Raw genomic sequence first — 17201 nt, 5'->3', positions numbered from 1 at the left:
AACAGTTTGACAAGCTTCAGACAAACCCAGTAATTAGATCTGTGAAGTGAAATGTCTAATGGCACGTTGCCTTCTAACCATATTAGTGAAGTTAGGCTGAGAGGCATTTTTTGTCTGCAGCATCTTAGCATAGAGGATAAATCAAGCTCTGCAGTTCAGATTTAACAATGCAGACGTAATTCTTTCCTCCCTCTCCCCAAATACTTACGTAGTGAAGCCTAATGGCTGTAAACATTCCTTTCTGCTGTCAGTTGTGCTGCAGTAGAAGTCCAGACCAGGAGCTTGGATTGTACCTATCATAGAATCATTTTTGTTGGAAGCAACTGCTAAGATCGAGTCCAACCATAACCTATATCTGTCAGTAAACTATGTCCCTAAGAGCCTCATCTATGCGTCTTTTAAACACCTCCAGGGATGGTGACTCCACCGCTTACCTGGAAGTCACTGGTGTTCAAGGAGAGAGTGGAAATGCCTGAAGCATTTTGGTGGCATAACTCCTGTATTTTCTGAAACCACTCAGCAAATGACCAGGACATGCATATCCTTGTTTGCTGAACCTTTCTCTGCACCAGTTTACTGGTTTGCATCCATCCTCTGATCCCTTTTTCTCCTTTTGGTCTGATCCGCGGGTGCTCCCATGAACCCATGCAACGCTCTGCGGTGCCACCTCCAGCGGCAGAGCTCTGGCTGGAAGCTGGGACTGGCCTCTGATTCTGCCAGACGACCTGCACCCGTCTGCAGGATGAACAGTTTCTGCTACACTTGCCTTTGATACAGCCAAGCGCCAAATAGTTGGATCCTTTTTCCGGTGAAATTAAGTGTTAATTAGACCTGATTTTCATTTGATCCTGGCTGTTGCGGTAGGTTTCAGTGTGTAATTACTGCTGTACATTCCGACTCCTCATTTCTATGTGCACCCAAAACTCCATTGTCCCGTCTGCTCAAGAATGTCAGAGTTTGAAGCGAGGCGGGTGATAGTGCAGGAAAAATGGACGTGTGTCACTTCACGACAGTATCCAAAGCCAGAGCTGAATTAGGGCTCCCAGCGATGCCTTATGCTATCCTTCCTGCAAAACAATTCCTTAAGGTCCTTTTTTTCTAGAGAACTGCATAAAAAGGAAAGGCAAAATGTTGGGAAACAGTTATCTTAACACAGAGTTGGAGCACAGCCATCCTCAACTTCAGCTCGTATGTAGTGATGATGGATGTGCTTTTCTGTCCTTTCCATTCTTTCCAATGTCCTGATGTTACCACAATTGTTGCTAAAAGCCACATGTTGTAGAATAGTGGGTTTCAGCATCTTAAATAATGCAAGGCAAACTATTGCTAATACATTGCACATGAGTCTTGCTACTACAGCTTACTGAAGGTCTTGAAATCGTCAGTGTTACAAAGCTGAGTAATTTTTAGGTGCAACCTTTTGTTATTCAAGTGACTAAAACCAGGTAAGTAGGTGCAAAATTCCAGTTGCTTTACTTAATATTTTAGTGTCAGCATTTCACTAAACAAACTGAAATATAGTTGACTCAGAACTGAGAACTGTACTTGCATTATATTTAACTATCCAGTTGTCTCCTATAGGAAGCGATAGAACCGAAGAAGTAGAAAAGGACAAATACACATTATATCCCATATACTGAAGAGCAGTGCTTTATAAATACACATGATTCAAGCTAAAATAAAAAGTTGATACAAAAGGACCCTGAAGTTAAGTGGGATAATTTTCATCTTCATACACTGAGAAAAGAAGGCCAAGAAAAAGGAAATTATTAATCAGTCACAGCAATCTGTAGTTACAATAAAATATATTAAATATTCTGTGTAATAAATTTGATTAAGGTACTTTCTGGTATTTGTAAGGACTAAATAATACTTAATTCTTAAGATTTTGTACAAATATTGGAGCTGCTGTCATGTGTTACTGCAATCAATATTTGCAATATGCTTTAACTGTTGATCTAAGCCTCTCTGCAGAGGCAAAGTAAGGGAATACACTTCGGCTTTTATCAGGCTCATTTTCCTCATTTATCTTACTGCATTTGTAGAGGAGCAGCAGTAAGAATGTGAGAGGAATTAAAACTATCTGCAAGAAAGCAAGACTGGAAAGGGGTAGGAAGAGATGAAAAACTTGTAATCTCTTTCTAAAAAAAAAAATCTTAACACATCAAAACTCTTAGCTTAACAACCTCTTTCAGGTTGTCCTCTGTATGGAAGAAGGCTACAGACTTTTATATGCACAAGGAGGGACTGTCATAGAACAGCTCTACCAGGTGGCCCATGAGAAGGGTATTTATATCTGAGGACTCTCCATCGGGGATTGTTCTTTGTATAAAACATGTTTCCATGGTCTTCACAGTACCTACGTTTGAACTATGGGGCTGAGAGGTCCCAGCTAAGTGGAGGATTATGTAAAAGTGTCGATTCTCGGGAAACGGGATAAACAGTTAATGTCAAACTGAGCATCAAGGCATGGTGGTTTTGAAAATACTTATACGTGGCCTAACACCTATTAAAGGCAATGAGGGGCAGGATTTAATGTCATCTCATTGAAAGCACCTTCGAAGCTTCTGTTTTGTTTTTGATCCATCTACATTCCCTGTGTAGCCAGGGAAGAAATGGCTTTGTTCCCTCTGACCAACATGCAGAGGGAGGATTGTGCCGGGGGCAGGCTCAGGAGCTGCGCAGGGCCAGGGGAAGGGGAGAGGTGGCGTTGGCTTCGGGACCCGTCCTTTGCCACCCCTGGGCTGCCAAACCCCTGCTCAGCGTCCCGCTCCCTCCTGCTGCTTTTGGGCTGGGGCAAGGATGCTCTCCTGCTGTCTCTTGTGTAGCTTTCCAGGACTTTATTCACTTAAATGTAAATAGATGGCACTTTAATAGCCTTCCGATAATGCCTTTGGCAATGCGTTCTGCTGTATTTACTGCCTGAAGACTTCTTCCCTGGGCAGCTTTTGCTTGTACAAGTGACATGGTCCAGGAAGGGTCCTCTATTTTAACAAGAGAGCTTCGTCTTGCAGGGAAAAACAAACAAACAAACAAATAATATCAGTATCATATGCACAGCATTTGTAATGGATTTTAATAGAAATCATCTAAATATTTGTTTCTAAATCAATGAATAAGCATATGTCTACATGCTCCATTAATTCTGGATATCCTTAAGACGTTATTAAAGCGATCTGTCTCTCAAAATGCTCTTGAAAACTTAGATTATGTTAGCTCAACTATTAAAAATATCTCTCAATAATGTATTTTTAAATATTAGAGAAGACTTAAGCATGCAGAAAATCTTGAAGAAAACTGAAATGTGTGCTTTCATTACTGAAATAAGGCATACAGAAAGATTTATACTTTATAGCTCGCTGCGTATGCATTGGGAGAAGCTACTTTTGTGGCACAAATACCCTTCTTTGTTGCTTACCAATACCCGTATTCAGTGACACAAAGAACAACTGTTGAAAAAAATATTAGTATGCAGATGCTCTGGTGTTTTGTTAATGCATTTAATTAAATACAATAGCTCTTTTGGTTGTTTTTCTTTTTCTGTCCTTGAATGGATTTGTATTATGGTATAGAATCTAAGCTTAGAGTTGCTATTTAAAATGTTTTCCAGTTTTAGAATGTGTTGTATATCCATGTTAGTTACTTTCTCTTTCATTCCATTAAGAAAATAATTTATGGGCTTTCATAATTTCTAAGAAGTTTGAAAGTATCTTTTGAGGGAAACCAAAATCCTAAGGTTGCCAGCAAATATTTTCCTTTTCCCCACTGATGAGGTCTTCAGTGACAATTAGCATTGCCTAAATAATTGTATTCCCAAGAAATACTTTCAGATGCTTTAACCAAACAAAATTTTCTTGAAGTTCCCAACATTTCCTAGGTAGTTTTCACAGAAGGAAAAAGAGCTGCAGAGCGAAACTGCATATCATGTTTTTATATGAAAAACTGTAGCAGACTGATTACAACAAATTGTAACCTCAGTACGGTGGATATTTGCAGAAGCCATCGTTTGGCTCATGTCGTTATCCATAAAATTATTTCAGAATTATTTTCAGCCGGAGAAGAGGTGTCTTTAGTGCCCTGGGGGTGGGCGAAATCATCTGAAATGGCCAATTGCTCTGGTGAATCAACGAAGTACTTGAGTCCAGAGTACTTTGAAAACATAGCAGGATGTGCCAGATCCCATCCCTCCCATGGCAACAAGAACCAAATCAAATGGGGATTAAATGAGGTAATCAAAGTCCCTAAAGGTAACGTAAGAATAACCAAAACTTATTTCTGAAATGCTGAGTCCTGTTAACTCCAAAAAAATGTTTCGACGCGGAGTGAACATGTGGGAGGTGTCTGCTATGGAGGTTGCTGCTCAAGTAGTGACCTGCTGATGTTCTTGTGGTGTTCCTTGGGGATTACACGTTGCTCAGTGGATGCAGTTTCCTTTAGAACAGTAGGAATAATGGTATAGACCTACAAAAACCTCCATAAATCTTTCTGTCACTGATAGAAAGAGCTACCAGAGGCTAAGAGTTAAGTGTGCTGCAGCTGATTATTTTCAGGTATTTTACTGCGTGTGTCAGAACACAACCATGGAGAAGACAGCAGACTACAGAGGTCTGTCTTGGCACCTTTCTCGGCTAAAAGCTTGTCAGTTTCTGATAATTCTTTTTGTCACTTCTCACAACACTAAATGCAAATTGGACAGTTTTGCTCCAGGCCTTCAGCATCAGAGCTAGGACATGGTACAACGAGTGCCAGGATCGTACATAGAGAAAAACTGTCATGGGAGGCCAAGGAGAAACTGCAGCTTCGTGTTCTCTACTTTTTTAAGTGAGGAAAATTTAAATACAAGGGGGGGGAAAAAAACCCTCTCCTCATTACAGCTGTTTGACCGGTATTCAAGTTACAGTAGGGGTTCCAAATGGGGACAAAACCTTCAGGTACAAGATCTCAGGCATCGTGGAGGGGGAGGTTCAGTGCTGCTATGTCACTTTAATATTTTTTGCCTTGTTTTGGAGAAAAGTGGTACATTTGAGAGTTGCAGTCCTCAAGGGAAAGTACGGGAATTCTGATTCTTCAGACATTGTAACTGAAAGCCTGCTCATCAGTAAGCCTTCCACAGAAATAAAGTTAGTTTCAGTTGCGCTTCCTATTGATCTATTTACAAACTGGTTTAATTAAAAAAAAAAAAAACAAAACCACCTAGAAGTACTGCGAATTTTGTGTGAGGACATCATCCCGGTTTCAGTTCCAAGATAGCTTAATGTTCTTAAAGGCTGGTAGAGAACATAGTTTCATTACAACTGCACATATTAACGGGTTTTGTATGAAATGAGCATCTCGGGGCAGGGGAAAAGAAAGCAGCATTGTTCCGGGGCTGTTTTTCACAGGCCTGCATTCATATCTCATCCTTGTTGTTTGCAGGAGAGGCAGATGTGAACCAGAACAATGGGACCTCCACGAAGAGCCCAGCGGTGACAGACCCCAAAGGCACAGCAGACCCAAAGAATGCCTGGCCCGAGGCCAACCCAGCTGACACGACCGGTCGCCCCCACTTGATCCGCCTCTTTTCCCGAGATGCCCCAGGGAGAGAAGACAACACCTTCAAAGATCGGCCCTCGGAGTCAGACGAGCTACAGACCATCCAAGAGGACAGTGCAGCAGCTTCAGAGAATTCGGATTTGATGGCTTCTCAAAAACGCTCCTCTTTCCGGTACGGATCAAAAATGGCATCTGCGAGCACTACAGACCATGCCAGACATGGATCTCCACGGCACAGAGACTCGGGTCTACTTGACTCGCTGGGCAGATTCTTTGGAGGTGAAAGACACGTTCCCCGGCGGGGCTCGGGCAAGGTGAGCTCTGAGGAATAGAGAACTGCACAGCTACAGCAAAAATAACATACAATTAAAAAGGAAGGGTGGGACTAAAGGAAAGTGTAACTTCTATAATGCAAGAGTTGACTTAGCCAGCAAGACTGTACTTGCAGGGCTGTGATTTAATGCTTGGCTATAAACTGAAAACAACAACAAAAAAGGCATAGATCTGGGAAACAAGAGGAGCTATTCTGGGTAGTAACAAGGAGTATTAGAAATCCAGGTGGCTCTAGAAACATTACTGAGAGGAATTTTTATGAGCATTTAATGTGGTACAATTGTATTCATTTGTATGTTGTGCCATTTAGAGAAACTCCAGTCTGCTTTTGTGTGTTGTTCTTGTATATTTGCAAAACGGAGCTGGATGAGAGCACTAAATGCAAGACAATCTTTAGATAGTTTGGCTCTGACTGAGGGACAGACTTGGAAATAGCTGTTAGTAAAAGAACTGTGGCCAGATTCTCAGCCTGCTTGAGCAAGAGCATGTTTTAAGGTCAGTTGATATCATTGCTGAGGAGATGGCTTGACAGATATTATCCTGAATCCCAGGTGTACAAAACAGTCCAGCTGCTTTATTCTGCTGAGAAGTGAAGATTTATATTCCAGGCATTTCATATTAGAAGTTGTGTAACAAGTCATTTCTTCATTATTAGTTGAAAAAGAAAGTATTGATGAAAGGATATTACTTGAATTCTTTCCTTTTCCAGGAGTAACTCACATCGTCTGATGCATTATGCAGGTGGCATGGTAGTTCACTATTGTTCAAGTGTCAAAGTTTAAGACATTTTCACTGTACCCTTTGCCATGGAAATGATAAGTGGAGTCTTGTGTTTGTGTGTTCACACACTACATGAGCATTTGAATGGAACTACTGTAGGGCTAGAAAACCTTCATTTTAATGGAACGTATTGTTTGATGTAGTTGTTCAAGTTGTGTGTTGCAAAAAGCAATGCTTAGAGTTGCTGACTGGGCTCAAATTTTTCAGTAACCTGTGACAACCTGTGCTGTATCTGTTCAGTAGTTCTAAACTGTGGCATTTGCTGGGAGGGGTTAGACTGGCTGTCTCACTGTGTTGTACTGGGCATGATCCATCCTACCCTCTGGTTTGAAACTGATTTGTGATCACACGACGGCTGCAGACTCTCCATGGAGATCGCAGCTCCTCACTGGGAAGCACAGTGTGTAATGTAGCCCCTCCCTGAGGAGCTGTTGTAATGTATAGACCACTGGATGAAAAATACTCTAGAAACGTAAAACCAGAAGCCTCTCACGCATGGTAGCCAGTAGTAAGCAAGCTGTGTGTTTTGGTCTTCTTGTTTCTCGCCTTTCCAAACAGGTCCTGTAACGCTCATGAGAAAGATTTAGCAATTACACAGTCGTTTCTGTAGGTATTTGGTATTTAATGCTCGTACATGCCACAGGCAGTTGCTGTGAGAATGAAGAAAACCACTTTCCTTACTGTTACTGCAAATATCAGAGACTGTTCCCAACATTGCTGTTGTCTGGAACCTGCTTGGCTAGCTCAACTCTTGCTGTTTTATTCATTTACTGTGTTACTCGATGAAAAATGGTATGTTAAATACTCTTTGTACACCAAGGAAACAATACCAAAAACTTAGATTCTGCCTGCAGAATATCCAGAGATATGTATGTTCTTGCTTAGCAATAAATCAAACCAACTCACTTTTTAGTAGTGATGACTAAAAAATGGCTGCAAGTTGTACTAATTCTGTATTTTATCCTTTGGTGTAAACACGATCGCTATGATTCTCTACAGAGCTCTACATAACTATGTATGAGAGAACAGGATATTATTTGTTTATCTCTGTTGCTGTTCAGTAAACTGCTCTTTTGAAGCACTTAAATGTCTGCAAAACAGTACAGAATTATAGACAATTCTAACATTTTTTACGTGGCAGCAGGTGGGTTTTTTTTAAGAAGAACTACATATAATGTTGCAGAATCCTGACTTGCCGATCTCAGCTGGCAGCACAGGGAAGTTTTATTATCTTGGCAAAAGTCAGGTGCATCATGACTGCCAGTGCCGAAGCATCTCGAGCCTTGTTTCACACAATAATAATATTGAGGCATAAAAACCTGCCCTAGGATGTGTCCCCTCTATCATAAGGAGCGTAGAAAATACTGAGCAAGTGGCACAGACAGTTGTTTCAACTATTATTTATTTAGACTTTGAATCAATGCCTTTTTGTTTCTTGTATCAAGGAGGGCTTGTGGTGTCATGTATTTATACCTGTGTATACAGAAGAAATCTAGGTGGTTAATAGTCTTATTTGTGCTTAAAACCTAAATAGTTGTCACTTGCTGAATTTTATAGAGTGTCAGGGTACTGATAGATGATGAAGGTCCTCATGGATGAGTTGAAACAGAATAAAGTCCTTGGCAGTTTTCCAGATTCCACTAAGTAAACAGGACTTTTTGGTAAATAAGACACCAGGAAAATCATCTAAAAGGATGAATTTTAAAGGCTTGAAATTGAAAAGTCCCTAGAGCTGCACTGTTTATTTGCTTGCTCTTGCTTCTGATTAATTTTGGAGCACTTCAAAGCAATTTTGCAGCTGCCTTTCTTGCAATCTTCCTTTTTTAGCCAGCCCGTGCCCCGGTGGGAGCGCGTATCTCGCCCACCCACGCCAGCAAGCAATGGAATGCAAAGACAACACTTGCTCTTTGTACAGATTTAGGGCTGACATTCAAGGAAAACACATTAGAAATTCTTTGTGGAGGCATTTTCATCTTACAGCCGTTGCTGAAAAGTACATTAATGAATAATATTCACTATTGTGTATGGAAAGGTGGGGTAGGAACAAAGCAGGGACTGTTTTGTGGCCTCCTTTTCTCCCGTGGAGCAGGTTCTCCCATACCCTGGAATTGTGAAGTGAAAATAAGAGTGCGGGGGAATCCTATGGGAGGGAATAAAAATAGAAATACTGGAATGTACAGAAATACTCTTTCTTTTCTAAGGGGCAGCATTTCCCATTGTTTCCCCCACCCCCTACCCCATCAATATTTTAGATAACTGAAACCAAATCAAAAACAGCTTAAATTTTGTACTTTAAAGACTTTTTTTCTTTTAAAAGGTAGAATATTCCAACCAAAACTATTGTTGTGCACAGCCTAAATCTAATTGTATTACAGAGATTTTAAAAGAGTGACAGAAAGAAACTGCGGTGCAGACGTTTTCAAAAGCATGCAAGACAGTAGTGTCACTATAAATTATTTCCTTTCTAATCTTTATAGAATATTTATCCAAACACTTGTAAAGCGTATAAGCAAGTTTGTTAAAATGATCAAATCTTTCTTGTGCCTCTGAGATACCAGCCTGTATTCAACCTCAGTATGTACCGAGTGCTATTTTGTTTCTTTTATGCAGTCGTTAATGCTTTTGTCATTTTTTTGTTTATGATTATTTTTTCCTATTGTACTAAAGTTATTGTGAAACGAGAACTTTTCTGTCCTGGTTTAACATCACGCATTAACTTACTAAACTTTAAACTACGTTTGTGACACACATGCAACAACGCAAAATATTGTGAGTGACAGTAAAGAACAGGCTGAGGCCAGACTTAGTGGAAGATTAAATCGGTGTTTCTTTTACATTTTGCTTCAGTTTTGTACACAATCTTATAATGTTCTCCTGTTGCCTGTACAAAGCCTTGCTCCTGTATTTCTGTCCTAATATACGTGTGTGTGGGTGCGAGGAAGGCGGGCACGGGGCTTTCCCTTCCTAAAGCCACACACAAGGTGTGAGGAGCACTGGGCTGAGGTTGAGCAGAACCGGGGTTTAGGGTCAGCGGTTCTGAAACAGCAGCTCCAAACGTACCCCGAAGTCAAGCAGCTGCTGTGAACGGGATCTACAAACATGCACAGGCAACAAGTTCAGAACCACGGTTTTAAATAATGACACCTTCGTCAGGATATCAAGGCGTCTTTCTTTTTGCACTTGTACTCTGTTCACATTTCTTGTGCGAGCTTTAATGTACGCTACAGCACCGCAAAGACGTTGGAAGTAGTTAAATCAACGCTAGTCTGACTAGTATATGACGTGATTTAAGTTAAGACTTACTGTGATTTTCATTTCCAACTCTTAGTTTTCAGGGAGTGGTATTGCTCATGATATACTGTTTTGTAAAACCTGGTGTGCAAGCAATACGCTTGTAAAAAACAATAATTATACAGTTTATGGTGGTTGTAACAATAATTTTGTTTTAAACTTTCGCTTTATATGTGCTTTATGTATCCATTAAACTGTTTACATCACAAAACTGGTGTACTAATGATTTAATTTGTTTTAAATACTTTAATCCATTAACAGAAGTTGCAACAAACTACTTCATAGTACATGATGAGGTTGCAGATCATTAACTGAGGCTGTATATCCTTCTAGAAAATTCAGTTAAAGCAGCGTATTGGACAGAAATGAGTAAAACTTGCCTTCTGTAAGGAAATGACTGAGTTTTAAATAGCTGAAGCTGCTGAATCTGCTCTTCTGGATTTATGACAATCGAAATAGAATCTGGCCTCTCTTTTTCATAGCAGGTAGTAATGAATGATGGAAGCCCTAAAAACGAATTTGTGTATGAGAACTGCCAGTTTGATTAAAGCTCATTTAGTTGTATGTTAGGCCTCAGAGCACTTTAGATTTGCCTATTTTAAATACAGTCATTTGTACAAAACACACATTGTACAAAACACAAAACACGCAGGTGAGTACTGCACAGCCCATGGTAAGTGAAAGGCTTAGGAGCTGATGTTACATAGGATTGATTTTTTGACATGTTCATTTAAGATATGTATAACCATGCACATGTTATACATGCTTAATAATTACTGCATTACTTAATGCACTGCAACTAATTATCTCTTGCATTTTGAAGGAAATTACTGCTTGAAGCAATTATTCCAAACCCTAAGAGGAATCCTGAAGTCAGACAAGGTTAAATGCTCTGCAAGTGATGAGCAAACACTAATTTAGGTGAGGCATTGGTGATGCTTTGTGCCCAGACTAACAGCAGACGGCCAGCAACGCTGCTTCAGAAACGGGACAAAGTAGTTGGGGCTCCACAATTTGTATTAGAAGTTGAAGAGAAAATGATGATTGGGTGGACAGGAAAAGCCCATGCACTTCACTGCTTTTACTGTCATTTATATGGGATTTTTTGGGGCCTCTTAAATTCAGAAATGTATTTAGTAATGTGATCAGGCTGAAATACTAATGAATCAACTGGAGCATTTTAAAGAGTACTGTTTCTAATCAGTCCACAGCAAAAGATAAGAATCATAAAACTAGTTTGGGTTGGAAGGGACCTCCAAAGGTCATCCAGTCCAACCCCCTGCAGTGAGCAGGGACATCTGCAACTAGATCAGGTTGCTCAGAGCCCCGTCCAGCCTGACCTTGAATGTCTCCAGGGATGGGGCATCTACCACCTCTCTGAGCAACCTGGGCCAGTGTTTCTCCACCCCCATTGTAATAAATTTCTTCCTCATGTCTAAGCCTGAATCTCTCCTCCTTTAGTTATGTTTCTACTGTTCATTAAACTTCTATCGGTATCTTCCAGTTCAGTCTTGGTTAGGCTAGTTCTAGATTCTTCTGTCCACTAGTACAATATAATAATCTGTTTAAAGGCGAGCTAATAGGGTGATCTGAATAAGAGTGGCAAGAACCCCCTCTCGTGCTTGGTGAGGTTCCTGGACCCCAGTGCAGAGCTGTGGCCACTGGAGAAGCAGCCAGAATAACTTTGGGCTCCTTTGGTGGGAACCAGCCTGGGCTGCTCTGCAGCAATTCACCTGGTTTTCAACCACACGGTACCACAGCCCAGCTGAGCAGAAGGTCCGGATTGGGGTTTTTTTTTTATTATGATCTACCCAGCGGGTGTTTGTTTAAACAACTGGGAGGGACAGGTGGGAACCCCAAAAGTAACATACGTGAGATCAAATGGATGTATTCAAAATTTAGCATAAAGCTTTTCTCTACCTAACATTTTTTTTTTTTTCTCATTGTGTTTACATCAGATAAACCAAATTTACAAGTAAGAAATCACTTCATTAAAATCTGTTATATTGGGTTTTTTTATCACATATGTTAATTACTTGCAAATGAGGAGCTGCATTATCATTAGTACTTTCCATCATAGAATGCCAAAATTAATGACTTTGTTCTTCAGCTCTTTTGAGATTGCAGAATGGTAAACACTGCCCAATTGAAAACTGAGGCACAAGTTAAGGGTTTTATTCATGAACTTGTTTTGTACCTTCATCATCACACAAGTGCTGGCTTTCATTTTATGTACTGACGCAGAATATCTCGCCTTGTTCCTGAAATGGTCTCCAGTTGGTCAGACATGCTCGGTTACTCATTTTACTCTGAAGGTACGGGATTTCATTTCTGAGCTACACAAAAACCTCCACTGCCATTTTTGGGTACTTCTACTGAATTTTTTACAAAGCAATTTAAAAAGTGGCCATGAAACATATTGAATTACGGCTGCAGACCCCAGATGGTCCTTGGTTCTGTTCTGCCTTTCGTTCGTGATGCGTTTCCTCTTTCAGTTCTGACATATGATACAGTTAACGTGCCTTGGAACGTGTACAAGCCCCCGGATTAGGGTGGGTCATTCTCCCCCCCAGTCTATACTGACTACATGATTGATAATTGTTCCTCAGAATGACAGTGTTTGTTTCAATAAATTACGCTATTAACCATGCCATGTCTAATCATTTCCTAATACTAAACTCCCCTTGCTATTATACTCTCTCCATAAATTATGCTAACGTAGGCAATAATACTTTTAATAACCAAGAGTTTAGCGCATTTTCTTACCTATTAAAGGCAGAAAAGAAATAAAAATTGGGCCAGTCCCAAGATGAGAACTGATAAAACAGATTGTGGGTGAGTGGGTGTGTGCAACCTGCAAGCTTAAACGCCAATTTCAAGAAATCAAGGTTGTAGCAACGTTTTTCTCTTGTTTATTTCTGGTCAGCAGCTGTAAAGCCATAGTGTCCACCTGGTATTTATTGTTTTGTTTTCCAAGTTACTTTCATCTTGTTTACTGTATGAGCTTCTTACCTACATGAAAATACTAGACAATGGGCTGCATTAAAATTTTACAAGTTTCTGCTTTCTTACTGATGGCTGCAACAACAACGTTACATTATTTTGTCATAGCAGCACCAACAGATGCATCTGCACCACCTCATTGATCATTGATCAATAGGCATTGATCATTGTGAATACTGATCTAGGACACCTTCCTTATCTTGGCCATGTAGTTTAGTCTGTAAGGCTGTGAAGTTTGTTGGTTGCAGAAGTTACCTTGAAAACTACCCTGAGAATACCTACTAAGCAATATCGCTTTTCTGCTGGAGTGATCTTCTCAGAAAAGCCCAAACCCAAAGCCTGGCGCTGGGTTTCTGTGCTGGGTAATTTCAACAAGACTTAACCTACATCATCTGACTGATGCCAACTTGATAAAACAGCACAAAGGACAATACTGAACATGCACCAGAGACTACGTCCAAGCAGATGAAGAACTTCTATCAAGAAGAATATTTGCATAAAATGATTAATGCTAGGCAGAAAAATGCTCCAGAAAAGCAAAGGTAAATAAAAGCATTGTGGTTTGGCCCTGAAATAATCTATCAAGTATCACAACAATGGAAAAAATTGGACATGGAGAAAAACCCCAAAGGTATGATAGGACCAGTTTCTCACTCAGGACCCACCATACGACAGAACTACTCTCCTGAACAACTGTCCTAATTCTTCTTTTGACCCCAGTAATTCTTTGCTCCCACCTTCTAATTTGCAAACCCTAATCATCAAGGCACTAAGGAGTAAGAGGATCGTGGAGAAATGTTGTTCTGGATTAACGATGATCACTTACCTCTCTCGGTGGTCAGTGTTCTCCACTGTATCCTTCATGCCGTCTTTCTTCTCATCTTCCTTGGGTTTCTCACTTTTCAGTCATCTCAGTTCTTTCCTCCTGTGTTTTTCACTCTCAGCTTTCTGCTAAGAATTCTTCCTCTTTCTGTTCATCACCTATTTCTAGACAAATATTATATTAATGATCTCAGCACAACACTGGAAAAGCAGAATCTCCTGGACTCCACATCTCTCTTCTCACCAATTTTGTGCTAACTTTAAACAAAAGTCATTTCATTTCTGTCTTTATTTCCACAATAGTAAAAATTAACAGTACCATTACAAGGATGTGTGGTTCATCCTTTCTAAGGTGATGAGAAAAAGCCTGCTGAATTAGCTGATTAATTATGTCACCATCAGACCAGCACATGGGGAAAATGTCAGCATTCCCATTGCTTTTTGTAACAGATTCAGGAAGTTTTGAACAGCTTGGAACAAAACACCCATCACAAAGAGCAAATTGGTACCCGGGTTGTATGTGAATGAAACGGGAAGGAATGACACCTGTATAACACAGCTCTGGTTCCACAGTGCATGTTTGCAGTAGGTATCTTACTATACTTACTCTAGATCCTCGCATTACACATGCTATATATCATCACCACCTGATGAGATGCTTGGTAGCAGCACAGGAAGGCTCTGATGCAGCGTTGGCTACGCCAAGGAACATAAACCCCATGTACAAAGCACCTCCAAATCTCAAAATGACGCAATTTCTCCATACAAGAACCTGTCGCGTTTCCCAATTGCATCCAATAAATTTCCTCATTTAAAAAAAAAAATGTAGTGTATATATTCACTGAAAGGATGCGTCTCGACTCCTGTTTGGAATACTGGTTTGAAATGGTACTAACTAGATAAATTCAGACCTGGGTAAGAATATCCTTATGCTTAGAGAGACTTTGGGTTCAGCCTCCATTGCAAAGCCTACACAAAATCAGCTGAGTAGGTTACAAATTCCTTGTGGGTCTTTTACCCGCTCTTCTCACAAACCAGCAAGGACAGGATTCATCACTCAGGGCTTAAAGGCTAATTTTAATCTACCAGCATAACTGCAAATTTCTTTGGGGTTTAAGCATTACATCCTGTAGGTTGTGGAACACTTTGGTTTTCTAAGGCCACCTGAAGTACTTGTCATATCTAGAGGAATTTGAAATTTGTAGATTTTTTAATTATTTCTTTTAAATTCACAGAATCACAGAATGACAGAATGTTAGGGATTGGAAGGGACCTCGAAAGCTCACCTAGTCCAATCTCCCTGCCGGAGCAGGAACACCTAGATGAGGTTACACAGGAAGGCGTCCAGGCAGGTCTTGAATGCCTCCATTCAGTAGGAACCTTTTCTGAAGACAACCCATTGAAAACCATGAAATCCATTGAATCCATGAAAATGTCCATCGTTTTGCATTCTTACATCAAAAATGCTTACGTGGATCAAGGGTTGGACTCAATGATCTCTGAGGTCTTTTCCAACCCAGTCGATTCTGTGATTCTGTGTGATTACATTTTAAATCACCTATTTCCAGACTTCATATGTATTTGGAGTTTGCCATTACAGAAATGACGTGGTGTTCTTTAGATCTTCGTTTCACATCCTAAAGCAAGCAACAAAACTAAATGATACTGAAATAATTTGGAAAAACTGTAAGTTCAGTATTCCAAACCAAAAATATCAATAGTATTATAGTCACTAATGCATATCATCTACTGCGTGGGAATTAGAGCTTTAAATTTATATGTATTTGTATATGCAACCTTTAGTTATAAGCAATCCTCTTGTGCAAAATGCAAACTCTCAGTGAGAGCTTATTATATGCATTTAAAAGACCCTCTTAATGACCACGAGTTGCAAGATCTAACACATCATGTTTATAGCTAGCAAAGTTAGATATGGATTTCGTGGGATCTCATAATATCACTTTAAAATATCTCCTACTGCTTAACCGTGTTTCCTGCACTTCTGCATCAAATCTGAAAACAAAATCAAGCAGGCCATGTAGAACACATAACTGCAAATGAAATTAATCCCCCCAAATCCTGCTATGTCTCAAAAGTCAGATGCATGTATGGTCACAAACCTGGTTTATCAAAGCCAATGTCCACATGTACAAACCAGAAGGGCTCGCTCCATTGATAACAAACCTCAAGACCCCGCTTCTCCGGGCTCCTGTGGAGTCACCATACAGACAGTAACACCCCTTAACCCTCCCAAAGTGCCACAGAAAAGACCAGGAGACTTGGTGATGCCAGAGACTGGAGAGCAGATATCTGGGGATCTTCACCTCAGTTGGAAATGCAATCACCTGGCACAATGTCATCTGGCACAAAACACACACTGAATCACTTATGGATTCTTGTTACTGCGTCAAAGAAATGGCATTTTTTTTTCCCAACAGCTCTTTCAAAATATTAATACAGGTTGTGCCAGTAAATTTAACTACTTTGATGTGAAAGTACACGGGTAACACAGAGAATGCAATGGCAATGTATAGCTAATATTAAGACATAGAACACCTGTATGTTTTCTTTGCACTACGTTGAAACTTGCTCTCTTTTTTCTTTTGTTTTAGTGGCCAAAATACATAAGTAGGTGGCACAGTGAAATAACGCAACTTTCCTGTGCATCACCAGAAAGAGCTGCAAAGGATTCCAATATCAAATCCCTCCCTATTACAGAATAACTGTGGGTATTTTACATACATTTTAGAGTGTTCTTATTTGCATTATTAATCCTTCAAACTACTAATTGCACAGTGTCTGTGTCATTAGATCTCCCAGATTCTGCTTAAATGTCTGGCAATGGCAAACATTTTTCTGATAATTAAGATCATTCAGATTAAGGGATATTTCCTTTTTGGCTTTTCTGAATGCACACCAAAGTTGACTTAGTATGGAACATTTATTAAACAAAAAGTTAACTGAGAACAGTACAAAACGGAGTGTTGTCTGTCCTGGTTTTTTGAAAGCCTGCTCATGATTACAAACTATGCAGTTCCTCTAAAAGCCATTATTTTTTAAGGGCATAAATAGAGGCGCCTCTGTTCTCAAATTCACTAACAGTACCCAAGGGCTCTCAATGCAAAATTATACTTTGTGAGCACATTTCATAATATAGAGAAGTGGAAGGCAAGCTCAATTGTATGGGCAGCACTCCAAAGACAATGACAATTCATGACAATGTCACAAGAGGTGTGGGGAGAGACACATAACGCAGAGAAACAAGTACATGTCACCCCTTCCTAAAGCATTGGTTGCTCTGCTGTATTCCTAATAGCTTTTAAATAGGAATATTATTTAAGGCTCAAAGCATATTTAAAGATAAATGGTGGCCTTCCAAATGTCTTAGTGAAATGTGCTCTAGATGAGCTCATTCAAAAAAGCCCAATTATATAATAAAG

The 17201-nt window shown here is 40.0% G+C and overlaps 1 protein-coding gene across 9 annotated transcripts in view; it reads left to right on the top strand.

Moving 5' to 3' along the window:
* The window catches only part of MBP (myelin basic protein), a 114760-nt gene that overhangs the window by 88255 nt on the left and 9304 nt on the right, over positions 1 to 17201 (top strand). For all 9 annotated transcript variants that reach the window (XM_082046945.1, XM_082046941.1, XM_082046946.1 and 6 more), the window contains exon 4: positions 5416 to 5846. In XM_082046945.1, coding sequence (XP_081903071.1) covers positions 5416 to 5846 — 431 coding nt within the window. The remainder of the gene's footprint in view (positions 1 to 5415; positions 5847 to 17201) is intronic.

The sequence above is a fragment of the Streptopelia decaocto genome (assembly GCF_964273445.1).
Source record: "Streptopelia decaocto genome assembly, chromosome: 2".
Lineage (NCBI taxonomy): Eukaryota > Metazoa > Chordata > Aves > Columbiformes > Columbidae > Streptopelia > Streptopelia decaocto.
This window is presented reverse-complemented; position numbering and strand designations above follow the sequence as displayed.